This window comes from Lagopus muta, chromosome 2, assembly GCF_023343835.1.
Source record: "Lagopus muta isolate bLagMut1 chromosome 2, bLagMut1 primary, whole genome shotgun sequence".
Lineage (NCBI taxonomy): Eukaryota > Metazoa > Chordata > Aves > Galliformes > Phasianidae > Lagopus > Lagopus muta.
Genome location: NC_064434.1, coordinates 93,640,903 through 93,662,605, shown reverse-complemented (window position 1 = coordinate 93,662,605; position 21,703 = coordinate 93,640,903). Strand labels below are relative to the sequence as shown.

The window sequence follows — 21,703 nt, the reverse complement described above, 5'->3', positions numbered from 1 at the left end:
TATTGGGACAGGGCAAAAGTGCTTAGGTATTACAATATATCTGCATCAGGAATAAATTGCATTATATTGATGTATTCTTTTTCAAATTAGGATGGCCACTGAGCGAAGGTCAGGAAGGGCTATTCAGAAATACACACTGCACAGAAGTCTGTCAGGTGATGCTGCCCACCAGTTCAACATTTCAACACTCGCATAACAGACTTCACGTGCCAGTGTGCCATCAGAATTCTCAAGAGTAGCTAAGACCTGGTAGAAGACGGTGTTGCAGATTAGGTCTGCTCAAGCTTTATTGCAGTCCCCAGTTCAACTGGAAAGAGCAGACTTCGCTTTGGGATATTTTATTTATTTAATTCATTTTAAAATGACAAAGGGTTCCATGTATGTGAGCAATTCTCATTATTGAGCTTACATGACCAATATGTATTTCAGCAAGGAACACATATGAAAACAAAGCCTTATTTTCAAGCAAGCTTCTTGATATTGTGGATCTCCTAAACATTCAGACTTTTTGTAGGTAATTAACTGCTATGCATGCATTTTAAATGGCAAGATTTCATTACTTGAAAAATAGCTACTTGTTCACAGAAGGCTTTCTCAGAGTACATGTGCTCTGCATTCTCTGAAGAATGTATGTTGTTTTCATGTGCTGACATCTCTTCCACAACAGATTCATTACCTTTCTGCAACAAACATACCAGTTCATGTAAATCCTTCTAGAGACTTCATGCTCTATAATTCTTTCTTACTGTCTGTCACTTTGGTTTGTCTCATAATTGTCAGCCAACTTGCACAATACATCAGAAATTCAAGAAGCATAGTTTAACACTTAATCAGATCTGTATTTTAAATACCAGAAAATATTTACCTATGTGCTTCCACACTTGTATTTCTACTCTTTACTTTTGTCCCCCAAATTTTACATCACAGTAAAAGCAACACAGTCTGCAAACATCTTCCTTTCCTCTCTCATAACTCCAAAGTAGACTGAAATCTACTTTTACTGCTCCAAGACAAATGAATCTGATTCTTGGGGTATGTTTGCAAGGCCTTGAGCTCAACTGGATGATACTTCTCTTTGCATAGAAGCATATTAATTTTTGAATGCTACTCTGGATGAATTCAGAGTATCAGAGATCCTTCTGGATAGGAATGGTAGAACCCTGTTAATTTATTTAAGAAAGGATTAACAAAAAATAGCAGAGGAAGTGAGCGACAAGCAAGATTCCATCTACTGACTTAGTCCACAGGAATGATGAACACAGCATGCTGTATTATCTCTTGGTTATTTCTTACATCTTTCCATCAGCTCCTACTGACAGTATCAAAGTACTGACAAAAGACTTAGACCTTAATACTGGAGAACTATAAGGGCTGCTTCAAAAGTAATGCCTTCCATTTTATTACATTGGCCCATCAGAGACCAAAACACCCAACAGTGGATGTGAGCACATGAGGCAGTGGTTGGTGTGTTTCAGCAGTGAAGACAGCAGGACACATCCACTGGTGCAGATCTGTACAAGCGCAGCATGCAGGCTCTTGTTCATTGCTGGTGAAAAAACACAGCTAATGGTGGTTACTATTGTTGAAAAAGTGTTTTGTATCTGAGAATTTACTCTATCAAATAGTGTTATTGTGCTCTTTGTATTTGTTGCAGTTTCCATGGAAATAAACAGGAGGCATTACTTTCAGAGCAACCTAGATATATCCTCTCCATTGCAATAAAAGTTAATGGAGAAAGCACGCTGGTAGTGAGACTAAATCCCCATCTCCATATCCAAAAACATTTCCACTGAAAAAAAAAGAAACAAAAAACAAGTAAATTAAGTCTCAAACGCAGATCTATCACTGTCTGAGGATCTTCCATTTCTACAGAATGTCACAGGAATCAAAGCAGGAAAGAAGGACAGGGAAACAGGCTGCTACTGCTATTAAAAAGATAACACAACAATACAAGTTTGTCAAGGACCGTACAATGACTACCACAGTTCCAAAAACTAATGACAACCAACAGGTGTTCAAAGTCCCAGCTAGAATAAGGTGTTTTTTTCCCCCCCTACACAGTCCTGTAGTGATTCCTTGTGTCAGAACTTTCATTTATAAGGAAAAAATACCAAAATTTGTCCAAGTTCCTGTAATACATTTGCCTAGCCTCACAAAAGCTTGGCCATGGGTGTTCAGCTTGAATTGCTATTATGTATGATGGAGCTACCATCATTAGCAGCTGTCACTGAGAACTGGAATTAATCATCAGCTCCAGAAGGCAGTTTTCCTAGTTCCCAAAGTTCCAGGCAGATTTGCCCTGAAGGAGAAATCCTGGAACGCAGATCAGAACATAGGACACTGAAACTGAATGGAAATGCACCAGTAAAAAAAAAGTCAGCGAGTAGTTAGTGTTGCACTTGATTTCTCCAAAGAGGGCATCACCTTGATAAGGAGAGTCTGGCCCAGAGAGTCTGACCCAATGCCAACCTCCTCCCTGCTTCATGGGACCAAAGTGCAGCATTTGTTGGTCTGGCAGCAGAATGGCAATAACACTGCATAAGCAGCACTGAGCAGCACAGAAAGTAGAGCAAAGGAAAGAATTTTTGCTTCTAGTTCTTCTGAGATTTTATCCAGCTTTTGTAGTAAAGCAATTTCAGTAGAATAATGGAGAAAATACTCTACAAGGTAATTCCTTCTCATCTGCAGTTAAGTATACAAATACATGTAAAGCAGTAGTAATACTTTTGCTCTTACTTTCACTTTCAAAACAACATTGTACATACAAGCTACTGTGCTTGGATAGAAGCACATCAGACTACAGAACCTAGAATTACACTGCCAGTTCTAAATACAAGCAACACAGACAATATTTCAGGACAACGATCCATTACTGCAGACACTGTAAGAACTTAGCAGACTGCCAAACTTCAACTATTAAGACTCAGCAATTCTCCACACCAAGGTGATCCAGCCCAGTACAGACTGGATCACAAACTAACTTATGTGTTATCACAGAATCATTAAGGTTGGAAAAGACCTCCAAGATCATCTCATTGCATCCAACCCATTCACCATATCTGCAAATTTGCACAAAGGCACAGTCTCACATGAAGTTGTTATTTTATATGCTTAATTTCTTACATAAACGTTTGGGAATTTTTAGGCTTTTTGAAGGAGAGCACAGCCCTTAGTCATATGCTGATTTTCCAACAAAGTTATAGCAAAGAGTTTCAGCCAGAAATAGAACGTGTATTTGTGTGCTCCTGGTGCCCTGCCAGGCTTCACAGAAGGGCTTTGGCTTCTAAACATGATAAACATCAGTGGAGAGAAACTGCATTTTTTTGTAGTCTGCACTGTTAGCAGGTAACTTTGAGATGTGTTTTAAACAGGTAACTTCAAAGCATATAAGATTAGACAACATGCTCAAAGAAAAATGCTAAGCCCTTTCTCCTTCAGAATCTCATATTCAAGAGAAAACATTTTTTCCACTTCATACAATATTCTGCCTACATTTTGTTTCCTCATCTCCAGAGATTCCTTTTTGTAGAATGCATCTTAATCATTCATAGATACACTTTGCCAACACTAAATCAGGACTCTTACCATACAAAATAATTCAGTGCAACCTTGTGTCAATGAAATGGCAGGATTATACAACAGAACAATTCCCCAAGCACCCTTCTGCAGCAATTTAGGCCATTTTTAAATATAACCAAGCCGGAATCCGTCTGAAGATTCTAGATGTAAAAGCAAAAACTGCCATCAGAAACTATTTGAGGGAGGTATTCATATACTGTGTGCACGTATGTACTGACAGATGAAACTACTGCCATGAAAGCTGCTGTCTTAATTCACATGCACTCACTGTCCATCACTGCCTATCACATACATCCCATCTGGCAAATCACAGTGAAGAAAGCCTGTGAAGTTATCACCACATGCTGAATGAAATCCAACTCAACAGTATCATAGCTACAGGGGTTAAAAGGAGAGAAGGGAAGAATTTCACCCAAAGCACAGGTATAGAGTTGTGAAAGGACCAAAAACCACATGGAGCTGGGTTTATTTGAGAACCCAATTTGCCCTACAAGAGATGAAATATAAGCTGTTCCTCCCTCCTTCCCTAAGCACATACACCCTCTTTCCTCTATTAAAATCACCAGTGGCAAGAGGTAACACAGGATGTGTTTCAGGTAGCATTAACGTAGGCCATGTCTATTACACAAGACAATAGCACATTCATGTAGAAGCAAGCAAAGCACTGAGGTAGCACATTTTAAGACTATACAATAGAAACATGAACAGAGGAATCTTATCTGTGTAGGTCTCTTTAATGCAAAACACGCAGCAGCTGCATCACACCTCTCTCCCAAGGAACAGTCAGAAAAGGAAACGTTTAAAATGTTAAGCACATCTGAAAAACTGGAACAAAGCCATAAGCTAGACAAATAGATTGAGCATAAGTGTCAAAAAAAAAATTTTTTTTTTAAAGTTATATGAGATGAGCTACATTTTAAAACTGTACTCTTAGACCTAAATCAGTAAAGACGGTGTTGAGACTACGTTTACAGTTTTAAAAGTGACCAGCGCGGTTATTCCTCAAGACAACCAAATAAACTTCCACGTTTTCCTTCACTTTTGAGCCAAACTACCTCACACAATTAACATGAAGAAGTTTGAAACTCTGTACCCCTCAGGAATTTAGATTAAGTCAATATGGAGATTCTACTTGGAAAGTTTACTCATAATGCTCCTAAGATTATTATTCAATGCTAATTAATAAATCACTCCCCTCAAAAAAAAAACCCTTCCATATCTATTTCCTGTATGTGTGTACTATCCAGTCTTTAATATGGTAACAATACTGTGAGGTCTCATTGCAAGAAACTCAACCAAGCCTTCCTGGGAAGGGTATACACTGGTATACCCACCCATCATGGGATGTGCACTGTAAGGTCAGTATTTCATGAGAATAAAGTCCAAACAAAAAGAAATCTTACTGCAGTCTTAAACGTACAAAATGTCAGCTTGAGAAAGTGTTGGGCATTTTCTGTGATAGAGCTGTACACCATTGTCTTTCACCACTGTTTAAACCATCATTCCAAGAATATTAGTACCTATATCCCTATTGATTTCTGAACTTGATACTTAATACTGACTTGATAATTCAACACAAAAAGCATCAGCAGATGTAAAACAGTTCAAGTACGTAGCAGAACATATAGCCTGCCTTTTATTCAAATTATTTAAATGCAAAATTTTTACATCTAACTGATCCCACAAAGTTCTGATATCCAACATAGAGAATGATGAAAAATATTCAGTGACACAATGTTCTTACTTTTAGTAGTTCAAAATAATGAAGACAGTGGTAAACAGGGGCAAGGAGCAGCCGGGGTAGAACATACTGAACAGCTTCTTTAAAGCCTTCACCTATTGACTAGAAAAGAAATAAGTTTCAGTCTTAAAACAAATGTATTGAAGCAACAATAGAATGTAACAAAAATAATAATAATAATAATAATGCTTGCTAAAAAGAAAGTTACCTGTAAATAAAATGCTGCTCCTGGCTTTGATAATTGACTTAGAAAATGATCATGAAAACCAGGTCGTAAAATATCTTGTGCATACGATTCATAAGGATCAAATGCTAGTTCCTATGAAGAAATACAAAACTGATTTAATAACTAAAACTGAAAGAAAACACACATACTACAATGGAGAGATTTGTTTGCCTAGTTATTCTAAAATGTAGAGATGAATCAATACCGTCAAGCTTTATGTACAATGACTCCTAGAATAATTCAGGTTGGACAATCTCTGTGGAGCTTAGCTGCATACAGTTGAGTATCTCTGGGTTGTGAGCGTACGTGGCTGCCTCATGTCCAACTGCCATCCACCAGTACCCCCAGGCTGTTTTTGTAAGGCTGTGCTCTATCCTACATTCACCTGCTTGTACCGCTAAGTGGGGTTTGCCACAGCCCATGGGCAAGACCTTGCACTTGGCTTTGCACTTGAATCTCATAAGATTCACCTGGGTCCACTGCTGGAGCCTAAGTCTCCCTGAATGGCATCCCAGCCAGGTGTGCCGACTGCACCACACAGCTTTGGTATCATTCACAAACTTTCTGAACGTACACTCAATCCCACTGTTGATGTCATTGATGAAGATGTTTAACAAGCATGAGTCTCGGTACTAAACTCTGAGAGACACTACTTGTCACTCATTTCCATGTGGACATCGAGCCACTGATCACCAGACTCTGGGAATAATTCTCACAGCCAGTTCCTCATCCATCAAACTCCACTTGTCAAATCCACATCGGTACTCATGACCTGTAGAAATCTCCTGAATTACTTCAACCACAGTAACTCGTCCTCCCAACAGATGTCAGCACGGCTATTCACCCAGGGTCTGTGGTAATGAGTTAACTTCTTGCTTAAAGAAAGCTTTGATCAGGCTTTGATTGTTAAATTTTTGCAGAAGCTCAGCCACAATATTCCTTTTGAAGACCTTCCTCTGTGATTTCCTCCATCTGCAAGCTTTGGTCTCCATCCCTTAGCAAGCCTACTGTAATAGTCCTCCTCACCACCTCAGGACACCTGCTGGCAAGGAAGCCCTTGCTTCACTTTGCTGTTGAAATCTAATCACAGGGTTGTTGTTGTTTGCACCCATGCCCCCCTCCCCACGGTAACTAAAGATTAAACAGCCTATAAAAATTGAAGACTAAGACTAAAAAAGTGAATGCACTCTAGAAAAACAGTCTACTCATGACTGGGGGAGGGTTAGAAGAGGAAATAAAAATCTAAACAAAGGCAGCTTCCACAGGCATACGCTTAGCACCTATAGGCAAATCCTCAAAATACACATGATTAACAACAACAGCAACAGAAAAATCAGTGTTTTCTTACCTCAGCCATATCTTCAAAACAGCTGCCTACTAACGGATGAGGACTACCTTCATCTGTCATTTCAACAGTGTCTTCTATGTGACCCAATAACTTTACACTAAGTTCGTGAATGTCTGATATACGACTAAATATATTTTCAACATCCTGCAAAGCAGCAGAAACAGACAAAAATCAACGAGGAACTGGACACAATTTGAGATAAAGTGTTACATGCAAAACAATTCTGTTACTATACAAGAATCAAACATTTCCTTAATCGGAACAAGATTTTATAATCTATACTGTGTAACTTTTGAAATGTAAAATCATAGCATTTATTTTTAAAACAATGACTTTGTATATGTATGTGTACAAATATAAGCATTTACAGTGAATTGAACACGGCAGAGAGCACTGACCAACCTTCAACTAGTCCTTCCTGCACGTGAATACGTAAAATTGAATGGGTTCTTCTACGGAAAAATGCTTCCTCACAAGCATTCCTTCACAATTCACATTTCAGAACTGAAGGGAAGTGTTTTCTTTGCTACAGACGTGTTAAACTGGGCAATAGTTAAGTTCTATAAATGTTCACTGAGATTTATACATTACACTATATATACATACACTTATTTAAACACAACACTTACATGAGATGAAAACAGTTTGGAGTTGGAGGCATATGGCTCTCTAAAGACTCTGATAATGAGATTAAGTTCCCTTATATATTGCCGAACCTCTGCCATAAATGACTTCACTAGGTCGTAATAGGTTTGCTCCCCTGAAGTGGAGGGCTCTTCATCAGATAAAGTTAGTGCACTTAAGTCTTCTACATCTTGATGGAACATATCCATTAACACCTAGGCAGCAAAGAGAGAGAAAGCCATAAAGCGACAAGAACTACTTCTCAAGATCTACCAGTTAGCTCTCAGAAAATAAAACTGTTATTTCTACTAAATCAAACTAAGCAGCAGCAGTGTTTAAACGTATTGTTCTGCAATTGGTTGAGCATTATGAAAGCAACACACACTGTTAGGAATTTGCAAGTCATTATTTGCAGTGCAAATTTCTGAAGAACCCCATCACTCAGGCCAGTCTTGGCATGTTTCAGAACACGGTCCTAAAAATCAGTCATTGCTGTAAGAGCTCTATGAAGTACAGAGATGTTAGCATTTAGTCACGTTCTGTAACACTGAATAAGCCTACACAATCCAAGATTCTAAAGATGCAGTATTATGAAGAAGCATGTGCATTTTGGCTCTTCATCTTTGGCTTTAACAGCAAGCCATTTGTGACTCTAACTCAGAACCCCAATATCTGTGATGAATGTGCCCATGCCTTGTTAGGATTTGTCCCGAATAGCTCCTCAGTTCTCTTCAATTGGCATCACTGGGAGCATCCAGAAGCATGAGCAGACAGTCAAGTAAAAATAGCTTGCATTCTAATGCAGGTGATGGTTTTTTCGTGTGGTTTTGTTTGCTCTGCTGTTTTTCTGTTTTTTTCTTTTTTTTTTTTTTTTAAACAAAGTAGAATTTTTCAGATGGACAGGTGGCACAAAGAGAAGTGTGAAAGCTTTGGTTGTTCTGTTAAAAAAAAAAAAAAAAAAAAGCAGAAGGCACACATTGGCAGCAGGAACCTGAAGGTCCTTGATATGGCTGGAAAAGAAAACATTTTGGGAATGCCTGCCAATGGCTTGTTCCACTGAGACAGTAAATCAACATGCCCACTTCAGAGCTTCCAAAAGCTTCTTCTACGTACATATTAAAAGGAGTTCCTCCAATGCACAAGTGCCCAACGCAGTTTCCAAATTAGCCTCTTCTACTCATCACCCATCCCTGCCTAGCACACAGAGAGATGCGCAGCAACAGCACTGTTCCTAATCTACATTCAAGTGCATGGCCCCAAATACTGTCGTAACAAGCCAGGAGGGTGCATCCAAAAGTGAGACCAAATGACCAAGACAACTGTCCTGAATAGTAATTCACTCTTCACAACCTCACACATCACCTTTCTTTCCTCTTGAGATGAAGATAGAAGCATGATGGAAAAAAAAAAAATGCAGGCTTGAACAAGACAAAAGCACTCCCTGAAGTAGATGCAAGTCCAACCAAAGATACTGATTACCACAGCCTTAGACAAAGCATCCACTAAACTACAGCAGGATGAGCGTCTCTCAAGTCCCATCTGTTAAAGGACTAACTTCAGGCTTTGTTTTTTTTTTTTTAAACAATGGAAAACTCAAGATGCTGATGTAGGTGGCCACAGAAACTAGAGTGCAGAGGCATCCGAAACACAACAGGATGTTCTCCAGCACTGCTGGATCACTAGGTAAAGAGGTAACTGCTGTCTGAATCTAATGACTCCTCTGAAGCCATAGGAAAGATGACCTGGCGATAAAAGTATGGATGCCTACAGAGAAACAGAGATGCCCATGTTTATCTATTTTTAACCACTTGACCACAGCACCACTGCAATACAGTCTTATTGCTGATGATACGAAGTTGAGAGGATTGGCTGGCAAGCCTGAAGGCTGTGCTGCCATTCAGCAAGACCTGGACAGGCTGGAGAGCTGGGCAGTAAGAAACCGGATGAAGCTCAACAAAAGCAAGTGTAGAGTCTTGCAGCTAGGGAGGAATAATTGCATGCACCAATACAGGTTGGGGGATGAGCTGCTGGAGAGGAGCTCTGCAGAGAGGGACCTGGGTGTCCTGGTGGACGACAGGTTGGCCATGAGGCAGCAGTGTGCCCTCGTGGCCAAAAAAGCCAATGGCATTCTGGGGTGCATTAAAAAGAGTGTGTCCAGCAGGTCGAGGGAGGTGATCCTCCCCCTCTACTCTGCCCTGGTAAGGCCTCATCTGGAGTACTGCGTCCAGTTCTGGGCTCCCCAGTACAAAAAAGACAAGGACCTCTTGGAAAGAGTCCAGCAGAGGACCACAAAGATGGTGGAGGGCCTGGAGCATCTCCCCTATGAAGAAAGGCTGAGTGAACTGGGATTATTTAGGCTTGAGAAAAGACGACTGAGAGGGGATCTAATCCAGGTTTATAAATATCTGAGGTGTGGGGGCCACAGCGAGTGGTGAGGCCAGTCTCTTTTCAGTGGTACGTGGAGACAGGACAAGGGGAAACAGACATCAGCTGCAGCATAGGAAGTTCCACACAAATGTGCGCAAGAAAAGGTGGCCCAATTATTACAGCCCAGGAATGTGACATTTTGAAGTCAGTGCTGCTTCACCATTTTTAAAGCATTTACACAAAAAAAGAGTTAAACTTACCTTATCAGCACACATTGCCACTTTAATATCTTGTTTTGTAATCTCATAATGCCTTATATTTCGTACATAATTCCCAACCAATTTTAATATGTCTGCAGAAATGTATTCTAATACTGCCACTATGTAAACAGACACTTGGTGGTCAATTTTGTAACCTAGAACCTCCTGAAAGGAAAAAAAAAAACAAACATCCCATGTTATTCAGGTGTCAAAATATATGGTTTGTAGTTGTAAGCTGTGGTGTAAGTTTAAGACTCTACTCAACATCCACTACATACAGTCTATTTTAGTAACAGTAATGCAACAGTCTGTAGGCCAAGTAAACAAACAGCATCACTGTAAATGCTGCTCTATCAGCTACAGAAGTGACCACAGTGAAGAATTGTCCCAGAAATCTTGCTTGAAAGCTAGTGCACTCTCTAGTGGATAAAGAAAGCTATGCACTCATTTGCTACGTATTTGGTTATTCTAATTTTGCTCGACTCGAAAAACAATCAAGAAATTTCCAAAAATATCCTTAGGTGTGTAAGCAAATGCAATTAACTAAACTGGAAACGCTGACAATTAAATTACATTGAAAGAAACATATGTTGGTTTTTTTGTTTGTTTACATTTCAGGCAGCAAACAGAAATCACACAAAACAAAGCAGTCAACTTCCAATTGCATTCCAAAAGCAAGCTGACATCGCTACTGACCTTCAATAAAGGATGGATTTTTTCTACTGGGAGAGATAACGGATTTCTTCGTTTTCGTTTCTCAATGGCAGACTGGGCATCAGCTATTGCCCACTTATCAATAGGATGGGGAAAGCTTTTCTGAACACGATCCTTAAAAAAAGAGAAGGACTAAAGGGTAAATGCATTATCTGAATGACCTTAGCGATATCACTACATTATGAAATCTCTTTCCACTAGTTAACAGATGAATGCCTAATAATGTCCATACTTAAGACTATAAAAGCTTGAAATTCTACTGTTCTGGGCACAAGCTTCTCACTACATTGATGATGCTGTACCAAAAAATCATCCACAAAGACAAACTGACTGCTCAAAACTTGAGAAGCACCAGAATTAAGTTGCTTCTGTACACAGCTTCCTCACCAGACATACGCTGATAATTCAACATTTAAATACAGGACTGTGTCTCATCCTAGTGCTTTACTCCTTGTATACAACAGCCACAGCAGTTTATTTACTTCATCCAGCATGCCTGGATATACCTACGTACGGACCATGCTCCAAAGAGCTCTGCTGTTTGAGCTCACACATGGATCTTCAGAGATTCAAAGGCCTGCCTGGTTTTGGTAGCCCAGGTGCTTAAACAAAGCAGTCAGAAATCTAACTTTTCAGATAACTTCACATCTCATTTTTTCAGACCACTGTTCCCACTGACTGTTACAACTGCAAGTGCTCACTTACGTAAATATGACCCCAATTTGAGCAACCATGAAACAAGGAAGATGAAATTTATGACCACGACAAAAGGTGAAGAACACAAACAAAAAGCTTCCAAAAAAACATACAGGACAGATTACAGCTCTGTAAAGATAGCATCCAACTCTCTGAAATACAGACTTTTATTCTTTTTTCCCCCTTCATTATAACACCTCTGCAAAAGGAAAATGGAGATGTTGTACAAAATAACCTGCAACTCATTTGCTAACACCAAATCATTCCCCTAATGCAGCTCAGACTGCTGACTGAAGAATTAAGGTGACCCAAGGGAAAAACAAACGTGTATGACCATGTAATTAAAGACAGCATCATCACGTATAAACACTAAGGGGGTAAACTGAGGTTGCTTGATCATCTTCAGTTCTTCTATTTCTCATCCTAAGGGCTTGATTTGACCATCATTAGGAATCTTAAAGCAATGCTCCATTTGATGTTGTGTTTTAAACAGCAGCAACAAAACACTTGATGCAATCTTCCACAAACCTCCGCTGACCAGAAGAACATTGCAAAACAGGCCAGCCGTGAGAGGGGATCCTGACCACCACTGGGGAGTCAGCATTCAGAAAGGAAGGATGAAATTTATGACCAGCTATTACGCAGTAAGACAGCTCACACAGACAGTTTTACTGGGCACTGAACAAGTTCAACCGATGGGAAAAACACCTCTTAGGTAACTCAGCAGGTTTTATGCTGATGGTTCTGCTACATAAACATACAGAACTCGCAAATCTTGAGCTCTGAGACAGCTTGGTGGATTTTCTGTTAGGCTGTTAGCTCCTCAGCCCCCCACATACTTGTCACTGTGCTGCCTGCACTTCTCTTCCACACTTTCCTCAGAAAGCAAGGAAGTTGCATCTTGCTTAGCAACCTAACCTGGCACAGCCCCCAGGTGCTGGACAGCAGTGTGCTCACTACAAATAGAGTCTGCAGCACAGCTAAGCAAAAAGGGCTACCAAGATATTCATGGGCTTGGGGCATAACTAAATTGGCTTGTTTCTTAAATGAAGATAAGACACTTCTCAAATGTCAGGGTGAAAATATCTTTTCTTATGATTCTTTTGTCAAACATTTCTACACGAAGAAGTGTTCTTTGACTCATTCTGAAAGTGATTGAATTATTTTAGATCGGAGTTCTGAGGGGTACCAGCCATTATCAGCAGGCTGAGAAAGCAGTGTGAGGTCTCAGTCTATGCAGGTATAGTCAGCATGCAGTACTGGGGGCGGTGAAATAAAAGTTTTCTTAAAGGAACCAGTCAGCTTTCAGCTTTACGCTCAGAAGTTGTGCTTCCCAACTGCTACAAAGTATCGTGGATCACAGAGACAGTTTTACTGCACACCAAACTACAAAGGCAACTGATGGGAGAATCGCCTGTTAGGTAACTCAGCAGAGGTTTCATGCTGAAGGTTCTGTTACATAAACATACATAATTAGTGCTTTTCCCTCTTATACCAACAGTTGTCTTTTACATTGTGAAATCATTATTATATTAATTTTTCATACAACAGCTCAAATTAAGTTGCAAAACAGAGATCAGATTTGTAATAAACATTCTCTGTACCTCTACATCCAGAAAACTTCTCGGCTGGGCTTGACACAACATATTTAGCAACTGGAGAATCAGCTCCTCCACATACTGCAACGCATCTTCGGTAGAGGAGAGTTTAGGATGGACTTGCACCTGAACCTGAACAAAAGAGAAGAATTTATGCATTATTTTTGCTCTTACCCAAACATGCAAATATTATGACGTAAGGATGAGTAGAACAGCTCAGGTAACTCCTTTGAGGAGTGCGTGTGCCATACCTCTGCTAAGGCGCACCGCACAGAACTGAAATGCTCATTTACACTTGATAGAAACAGAAACCTCAAATGTTTAAACATACCCAAACTGCTGCAATATTTAATGTCAGAAACCACCTAATTAATAACGGTGTTCAGAAGTGCAGTTAGGAAAACTCTTCAGAAACACTGCCCACTGGATCTTTCTCCCCTAGCTCTTCACACCGTTGTGTGCAGGATATACGTCAGGCACGGCGCTTCCTCCCTTTTCACAACCCCCTGCCCGTGCACCACTCAAGCTACAACACAGTAATACACAAAACGTTTTGCAAAGCAAGAGCCCTGCAGAAATAGAAACGACCCCAGCAGCATTTAGCCAACAAATCGTCCAATCCATTCTCAACAGGCCCTCGTTAAGTAAGGCTGGCTCAGAAGTTTGCTTCCATGCTCCTTGTTTTGATGTCAGGCTCTAGTTTAGAAGGAAGAACGGGAACACTTGAAGTAGGCCGCGGTCACGCTGGCATTCAGCAGCATGAGGCTTTTGAAGTTCAGTCCCCACGCATCTCCACACATGCCACCAGTGTCTGCAGGTTCTCCCCGGGGCAAACCCACAGAGACACGCTCCTGCTCAGCTCCCCCAAGGGGTCAGCTTACCCATGTATTTTTCCAGACGGTCATTTAAACTTCCACAGCCAGTTTGTGGGGACAGCTTTTCTTTGCATCTCTGCAGTGAACAGAAGCACAATTTTAACCCGTTGGAAATTCAGGCGTGCAAAGCTCACCACTCCAAGAGCCTAAAATTGACAGGCGGTTGAATCTCAGTCCTGAACACTGGTGGCAAATATTATGGCAGAGCACGTCGATTGCTGACTTTCGCAATGCTTTTCAAGCCCTCATTTCATCAATTTACCATTCCCACTGCATTCAACTCCAAACGTCTCCAGTTCTCCCAATCGCTAATAGAATAACAGAACCACCTTAAGCCAAAACCCGACAATTTGTCTCATCCAAATATTAAGCCTATGTCTATACTCAAATTCTGCTGCCATAATTATTTAATTTCACAGCTGAGTTCTCGTTCCTATTTGCAGCCATAGCAAGAATTAAATGTTACGAAGTTCAAACACACAACAGCCTCAAATAGAAATCCACTTGCTCGCTAAGGCACTCATTAGTTGGAGCACTTCATGTCTAGGCACAGCCCCGCCACTCACAGAGCTGCTACTGAGAATTAAACGTGCCCGATCACGGGTTTAGCTTCTGCAGGTTGCATACCCTGATGCATTACGTCCTAAAAAACACCTCCAACATTTACTGCTTTTTAACTTGAAAATGTGGGCAGAAATAGAACAGGCGAAGCTCTCCCTAAGGGGAGCATTTTGATTATGCCAATGGTTTCATATTCCCAGTAACACACAGCACACTGCTGGAGGCACCCGGGGAACAGCGCGCCCAGCGGCCCCCAGCACGGCCTACCATTCAAGCACTGCAGCCTGACACACCGTGCCGTCCTGGGGCGGTCTCACATCACAAATTACAGGCTTGCAGAAAAAATTCTCTTGAAGATCAACAGGTCTAAGCTGCCTACAAGATGCCCTCTTGTTGTTTTTCTTAGGCAGATCTGAACATATTCACATTAGGTTAGCCCTACAGGTTACTGCACTGTTCTGTATTTTGAAAATACTAAATTACCAAGTCAAGCAGACAGTAAGAATACGTAACGTGATAAACCTGAGCAATGAGAAGTCGCTCTGCTTTCTCCCTTGCTTAGAAAGCAGATGGCAGACTTCAAACCCTTTCTGTCTGTAAATCTATAGGAATAAGAACAAACAAATACCACATCAGGCCATGACCTGAAACATTATCCACAGTCAGCCAAAGCAGAGTCAACAATGATAACCTATTCCTAGTTCAGGAGATAAAGTTCCAAACATTTTTTTATGTTTGGGGAGCAGTTACATCACTCTCCTTGAAGGCCGCCGTCCTCAGGCACCACTGAGCTGTGCCAGAGCAGAGCACGAGGTGCCGCGGGTCGCCAGCACTGTTTATCTCTGTTAGAGAGGCAGTAAAAGTATAGCAATGAAGCTGAAGTGAGATTTAGTATCGTTTAGGGTTCAAAGTCATACTAGCAAAAGCAAGAAAACAATCGGTCCAACAAGCAAAATGAAAGGAGATCCAGGTGCACAAGGGGCGCAAAGCATGTCATCTGAAGCACGGCGGCACCAAGGCTGGGCCTGGGCTGCCCGCACTGAGCGCACTGGTCAGCAGGCTCAGGAGTGTGATGCGAGACGGGCAAGAGGCAGGATTTGGTGAGAAGGCATGAAGTGAGAACACCTGCTAGAGGCTCTGCCACATGGCTGAGTCCCAAAGAGGAGACTGCCCTGCTGGGGAAAGGGGAGGAGACTTCCATCCTCCTGACAGGCAGCTCAGAGTCAAAATTAGAACAAGAGGGCCACCCCACCCCCCAGAAAGGCCCACCACAGGAGCACACCCGATAAACACAGAGAAACAACTTCTGAAGTGTAGCGATGTTTAGATAAGATTCTTATCTGCACATTTCACCTCTCCCTTCAATACTGGCAGAACCCATCCCTCCCTCCCACACGCACACACCAAAACATCTATCTTGCGATAAGGGAAATTACCACAAGAACAGCCTATAAACATCTTTTGACAAAAGCTTCAATTCTTTGAGATACCCCAACAAACCCTAGCGGGCCAGCACAAGTGAGAGCAGCTAGAAGTCCCTGCCCCCCCCCCGCTCAGCTGTAACTCAGTTCATCCCGACACAACAGTACCGAACCTGGTCACAAGATAACTCCAAACGAAGCCTAGGCTGACATTCAGCAGTTTATTCTGCCCTACAGAGGTGTCTGACAACAGGGAAGAAGGGAAGACTCGCACAATAAGTTTGACAAACTAATACTAAACCAAGCTTCCTCTGCAACAATTTTCAGTTATCCCTTCCTCATGCCTCCGAGAGCAAAGGCCAAATGTACACCCAATGTGAAGCTGAAACATTTCAGCTTATGGCAAAAAACACTTCATGGTGTGTATGAAGACTGCCTAGAACTACACAGAACTGCCTCCCATCACAAGCAGCAGAAGCTTCAGAAAGATGCACAACAGAATGGCATCACCCTAAGCTAAGTAATGACCCAAAACAATCTACTCCTGGGTAAAGAACAGCATTTCCACATCCAGGTCAGACTGCCCATCTACTGGGGTGTGACAAGAAGGCAAAGCAGTCACCAAACACCCACATGTGTTGAAGCACGAGCAGCTTCCTTGCCGAGCAGGGGTACCACTGCACTGCCAGTCTTGCTTGGTGGCAGCTGAAGTGCTTGCAAGGAAGCAGCTGAAGGAAAAACACTGTATTGAACAGAGCATCTTGTTAATAAAATGGAAGAAGCTGCAGTGAGACGGCAGACTGCATAAGAAAAGAGAGAGTCATTATCTTTCCCTGCCTGCTTAGATAGCAAATATTCTACTGCTATTGGAGGGGGAATCTATGATTTTCCTTGCAATATCACATAGTGGAAAGAGGCAAGGCCTCTGGCACTTCTCCCAAATCAAAGACCAAGCTGTTTTCCAAAACACAGGATGAGACTCAACTGATTAAAAGCATTTTTCTAAGACAAAAATACGAAGGGTAGAAGCAGAAAATACAGACCTTGGCAGATAGGTTATTATTAGAAGCAATTTGGTAACAGAGCAGGCTTTTTCTTTTCCCCCACTTTGGTTGCTTTTAAAGTCTTAACAACTATTATAACCCTTATTTCCACTGAAGCAGCTTTTGTTAACATTCCCTATGACAAAACCAATGACAACTATATTCCCTATGACAAAAACCACTGACAAGCAGCTGCTTATCACTAAAACACTGTGGGATCAAATACTTTAGGGACAGGTCGCGTGACTGGATGTCCTCATAGAGCAAATACTCCACAAAAACTGTGTTTTTCTTCTTGTACTCTTTGCCAACAGTCAGCAATCCCGCCCATGTGGTGCTGTCACCTCGATCAATTAATTCAGTAAACTAACCCAAGCACAGAGGTCTTAAATCCACACTTCAGCACCTTAACTTTATTCTGCACAGCCATCCAGAGCACAGAGAATCCAAAGCTACTGAGAATTAATCACGCCCTACACCTGCAGCGAGGCGCTGCCAACAAGAACTACCACCACTGTGAGCGAAGAGCAGCAATTGGACTGCCATGGGTTCAAAGAATAAGGTAATTAAGAGGCAGGCAAAAATGTTTTTGTCAGCCACAGCTTCCTGAGCACTCTTTAGTCACTTCAGGAACTCTGCTCATCTCTTTTCTCTATGGAAGGTATAGAAGAGTGACTATGCGATACACTGAATACGCACAAGCTCACTACCTACAACATTCCCCTTAGCTGAAGCAGCAAATCCTCTTCAGCTGTTAAACCACTTCAATCCAATCATTTTGACCACAATGAATTCCAATGGCACCCCTTATTAATTGCTACACAGATTCAGAGCAACTCCAGGTACTCAAGCAGTGGAGTATCTGTACGGTACAGACGTTCTTTATTTCTCTAAATAATCAAACTGTTTGATCCATCAGTAGGGACGACACTTTCCAAGATAAAAATCAACATATCAGGGAAGAAGCACATCATGGGTATGCAGAGCAATTCCTGCTGCACGAGCAAGATGAAGCCACAAGGAAAGATGTTCATGAAAAATGATCCAAAAAAGATGACGATCAGCAGAAAGCGCGCATGTTCACTACAAAGGAACACCAGCTGAAGAGGCATTCTCTGCAGGCATTCCTTCTGACTCTGTCTTCCGCGGTGCATCAAAACGCACAGGTCTCTCTCTCCAGCCAGCCAAGAGCCCTGGTGTTTCATATGCCTTGAATCTTCCGTCTTCATCCCCAGCACCTCACCTGCCCACCTCTACAACTTCTATTTCAACACCAGCTGCTATCCTTATTTCCTTTTCTTGAAGCTTATCATCAGGATTGCTGTCTTTTGTCAGCAACTGAGGGCCTCTGTAACACTCTGTCTTCTGATGCTATGAAATAATAGTGACGAGGCAGAGAAGCATCTCACTGCACATCATTTCCCTCCTAATTGAGTGCACTGAAGTCTATCTTGACAGGATCTGAAGGAGAATAGGAAGAAAAGGGATTACATTATCATCTGAATGGTACAAAAGCTGCTTTTTTCAAATGCAGCTGTTGAATGCAAAGACAGTGCATTACAGACTCCATTGTTAAGGCCCATATCTAATGAAACACACGACACATGCTTGCAAAACTGCACTGATGCAAGAAGCAATTTATACTTACTACATGCTTGCTTTTGTTAACAAAAACACAAAATCAAAATAACTCATCAAGAAAGAGAAAACCCTTTGCAATTACTCAACAATACCTATTTTTTAGGAAGTGATTCCAGGAGGTGCTGTTTGAGCTCCAAGTTACAAGCCAGCGTGTAGTTACAAAAGACTAATGGTAGCCATCCCCAGTAGCTGGGAACGCTTTATGCTGGTATAGGTGCTTCAACAGCGTTAAACACCATTCTCCTAATCAGCAATAGTAACTCAACATAGGTCTTCCCAAGTCTCACTTGCAGCTACGGAGAATGGAACGATCCTGTTCGGGTACCCAACAGGTTTCAAGGAGGAACTCAGAAACCAGAGCACTACCACTACCCACGAGCAGGCACCAGAGCAGTCAGCTCACTGGAGGCAAGAAGGGAAAATCCTCCTCGGTTCATGACAGGGTGCACATCAGCACCTGATAACCTGACCGCAGAGAGCACGTGCTCTAGCAATTTAGCAAAGGCACACAGTGCTCTCCTTCTGGGAAAGTTCTGCCCTTTGGTCTTGCTGGCATTCGCTGCCACATTCTCTGTTTTACTGGTCCCACATGTAGGCTCCAGGTGCGAGTTGCTCTGGGCAGCACAGCACCGGGACACTGGCCCTGAGCTACCCACTGCAGGGCTGCACGCTGCACCTGTCTCCCAAGCAACAACAGACAGCTGTCAGAGCAAGCACACTGCAGCTCTCCTGCTTGCACCTGATACTTCAGACAGGTTTGTTACTTTATGAGGCTTTTATCGGGACTAAGCACGCTAGCCAAGATAACTTGTACCCATTTAAGTTAGTAAAATACTCCATTTGGCTTCTTAATTAATGAAGAAGCTATTAAGAAGCCATATGTTCTCATCTGTCATTTAGTTTTCCTGTAACTCAAGTATTTGGATGTTCAGCACAGAAGATAACAATACGGATGGGTTCTTTATTTCTACATTTACAAGGACAGCAGCAGGAAGCGGCACACGATGACACTTCTGGAGTATGCTGGGCACAGCATGAGAGAAGATAAGAAACAGGTGTAAACCTCATGAAAGCAGAGGTTCAAAGCACTAACATCTGCTCGACAGTCACACATCTGGGCATCAGAGCTTCAGAACTAACTCCACCTCACCCCAGCTGTCCCACTACCCACAGAGAGCACCACACCACGAAACCAAGACGACTGTACCTTGCAGGGCCGAGCTGGCACCCTTGGCAGCTTATCTCCATCGGCCTGTTTGTGACTTCTGACTCTTCTTCCTCCTTTCACCCAAGCAACTCATCCAACTCCTCCAGCAAGCATCCTTACTCCAAGGTAACCCTGTGAACGGCTTGTCCTTTGGGATGAAACCTTGTGTTCTTGACTCAAATAATTCCAGACTAAATTTTGCCTTGAGACCCTCTGCGTGTGTCCTCCAGCACTCAGCATCAAGCCTTGCTCCAAGTCAGGCAAACTGTTACGCCATGGAAGGTCCAGGGCAAGTTCACTCCTCTGGAAGGTGCTTGGAGGCCGCAGGTGGCTCCAGCCCCCACCCGGTGGCCATCCACACTCAGGTGCAGCGAGAACCTGAGCCATGCAGTCTGCCCAGCCATCTGCTTCCAAAGAAACGACTACCAAGAAGGTTTGAACCTCGAGCACAGCACACTATACAGAAGACAAGCAAGAAGATCTCCAAGAACTGGATGTGGCCAAAGCGTTTGAGAGCTCAGAGCAGGCCAGAAAAACGGGGCTACGTGTCGCAAGAGGAAACAGGGAAGAAATGCTGCACCGGTACGACTGCAGTGCTTGAGACCTCCAGTCAGCGATGGGGAACGAGAGGTCAGCCAGCCCTTGGAGCAGGTCCTTCACCCAGCAGCTGCCGTTCATCGCCGTGGATACAGGCAGCCACACGAAAACACTGCCGTACAACCAAGAAGCGCTCCGCTAGCAATACGAGGCCAGTCCGAGCAGCAGCGTCAGACACCGCCGCTCCTCACGTCCTGCACTTCCCGGGCCCGGCTGCAGGAGGACGGAGGAGCGCTCACCGTTCCTCCCCTCTACCTCACAGCGTCCGTCCGCGCCCGTCAGCTCCACCATACCGAGGGATGACGGCGTCCTACCGGATCCCCTCGGACCGGCCCAACCCGGGGCCGGCAACCCCAGCCGCGGCCCAGCCGGAGCTCCCCGCGATCCCCCCCGCGGCGCCCGGCCCGCTCCGCGCACGCAGCCCCCGGCTGTCACCGCGCCGCCGGGCCGGGCCGGGCGCTCTCCCCTGGACGCTTCCGGAGCGGGAGAAGCGGAGAGGCCCGGCCGCTTCCCCCCCGCCGCTCCGGGCGGCACGGAGAAGGCCCGGTGCGGCCGGCGGGGCCGAGCGCCGCTCCCACTTCCCCCTCACCTTCTTCAGGGCGGGCACGAGCAGCCCCCGCCACTTGGGCGCGTTCTCCTCGCTGAAGAACTCGTAGAGCAGCGGCTGCGCCTGCATGGTGCCGCCGGGCCCGGCCCGCTCGGGGCGGCGGGCAGGGCAGGGCGGGCCGGGCTCGGCGTGGAGGAAAGGCCGCGGCGGGAGGGCTGGGCGCCCCCTCACCAGGAGGCCCGGCGGCCCCCCGCCGCCGCCGCCGCCGGCAGGCCCGCAGCGGCGGGGGGAGGCGGCGGCTGCCGCATTCCTCGCCCGGCTCTCGGTGGTCGCCCCGCGGCGCCGCGGAGGTGCGGGGGCGGCGGGAGCGGGGTCACGCGGCGCGGCGCGCGGGCCGCGAGGGGCGGGGTCGGGCGCCCGGAGCGCGAGCGCCGCCGCCTCCCCGCTCTCCGAGCTCCCCGTCCTCGCCCGCACGGTTGGCGCCCGCGGAGCATGCGCGGCGCCGGCCCGCCCCGCGCCTGCGCGCCTACAGGGGCGCCGCCGTCGCCGCGGCCCTCCTGCACGGTGGAGGTGACCTCACGCCGCCGCTCCGCCCCCGCGGGGCTGCCCCCGGTCCGCGAGGGGAGCTCGGCCGTGAGCCGCTGCGCAGCCCGAGTAG

General features: G+C 44.1%; 1 protein-coding gene across 2 annotated transcripts in view; it reads right to left on the bottom strand.

Annotated features, from left to right (window-relative positions):
* Positions 1-21,250, bottom strand: part of SOS1 (SOS Ras/Rac guanine nucleotide exchange factor 1) — a 44,389-nt gene extending 23,139 nt beyond the window's left edge. The window contains exons 1-8 of one of the 2 annotated variants that reach the window (XM_048935567.1): positions 21,088-21,250; positions 13,160-13,285; positions 10,842-10,973; positions 10,146-10,310; positions 7,524-7,733; positions 6,895-7,038; positions 5,529-5,639; positions 5,324-5,422 (exon numbers count right to left, since the gene is read on the bottom strand). In XM_048935567.1, the coding sequence (XP_048791524.1) occupies positions 5,324-5,422; positions 5,529-5,639; positions 6,895-7,038; positions 7,524-7,733; positions 10,146-10,310; positions 10,842-10,973; positions 13,160-13,285; positions 21,088-21,174 (1,074 nt within the window). In that variant the 5' untranslated portion in view covers positions 21,175-21,250. Of the gene's footprint in view, positions 1-5,323; positions 5,423-5,528; positions 5,640-6,894; positions 7,039-7,523; positions 7,734-10,145; positions 10,311-10,841; positions 10,974-13,159; positions 13,286-14,034; positions 14,094-21,087 lie in introns of those variants that run through there. The other variant, XM_048935568.1, reaches the window with a different exon arrangement.
* Positions 21,251-21,703: the final 453 nt, after the last annotated feature.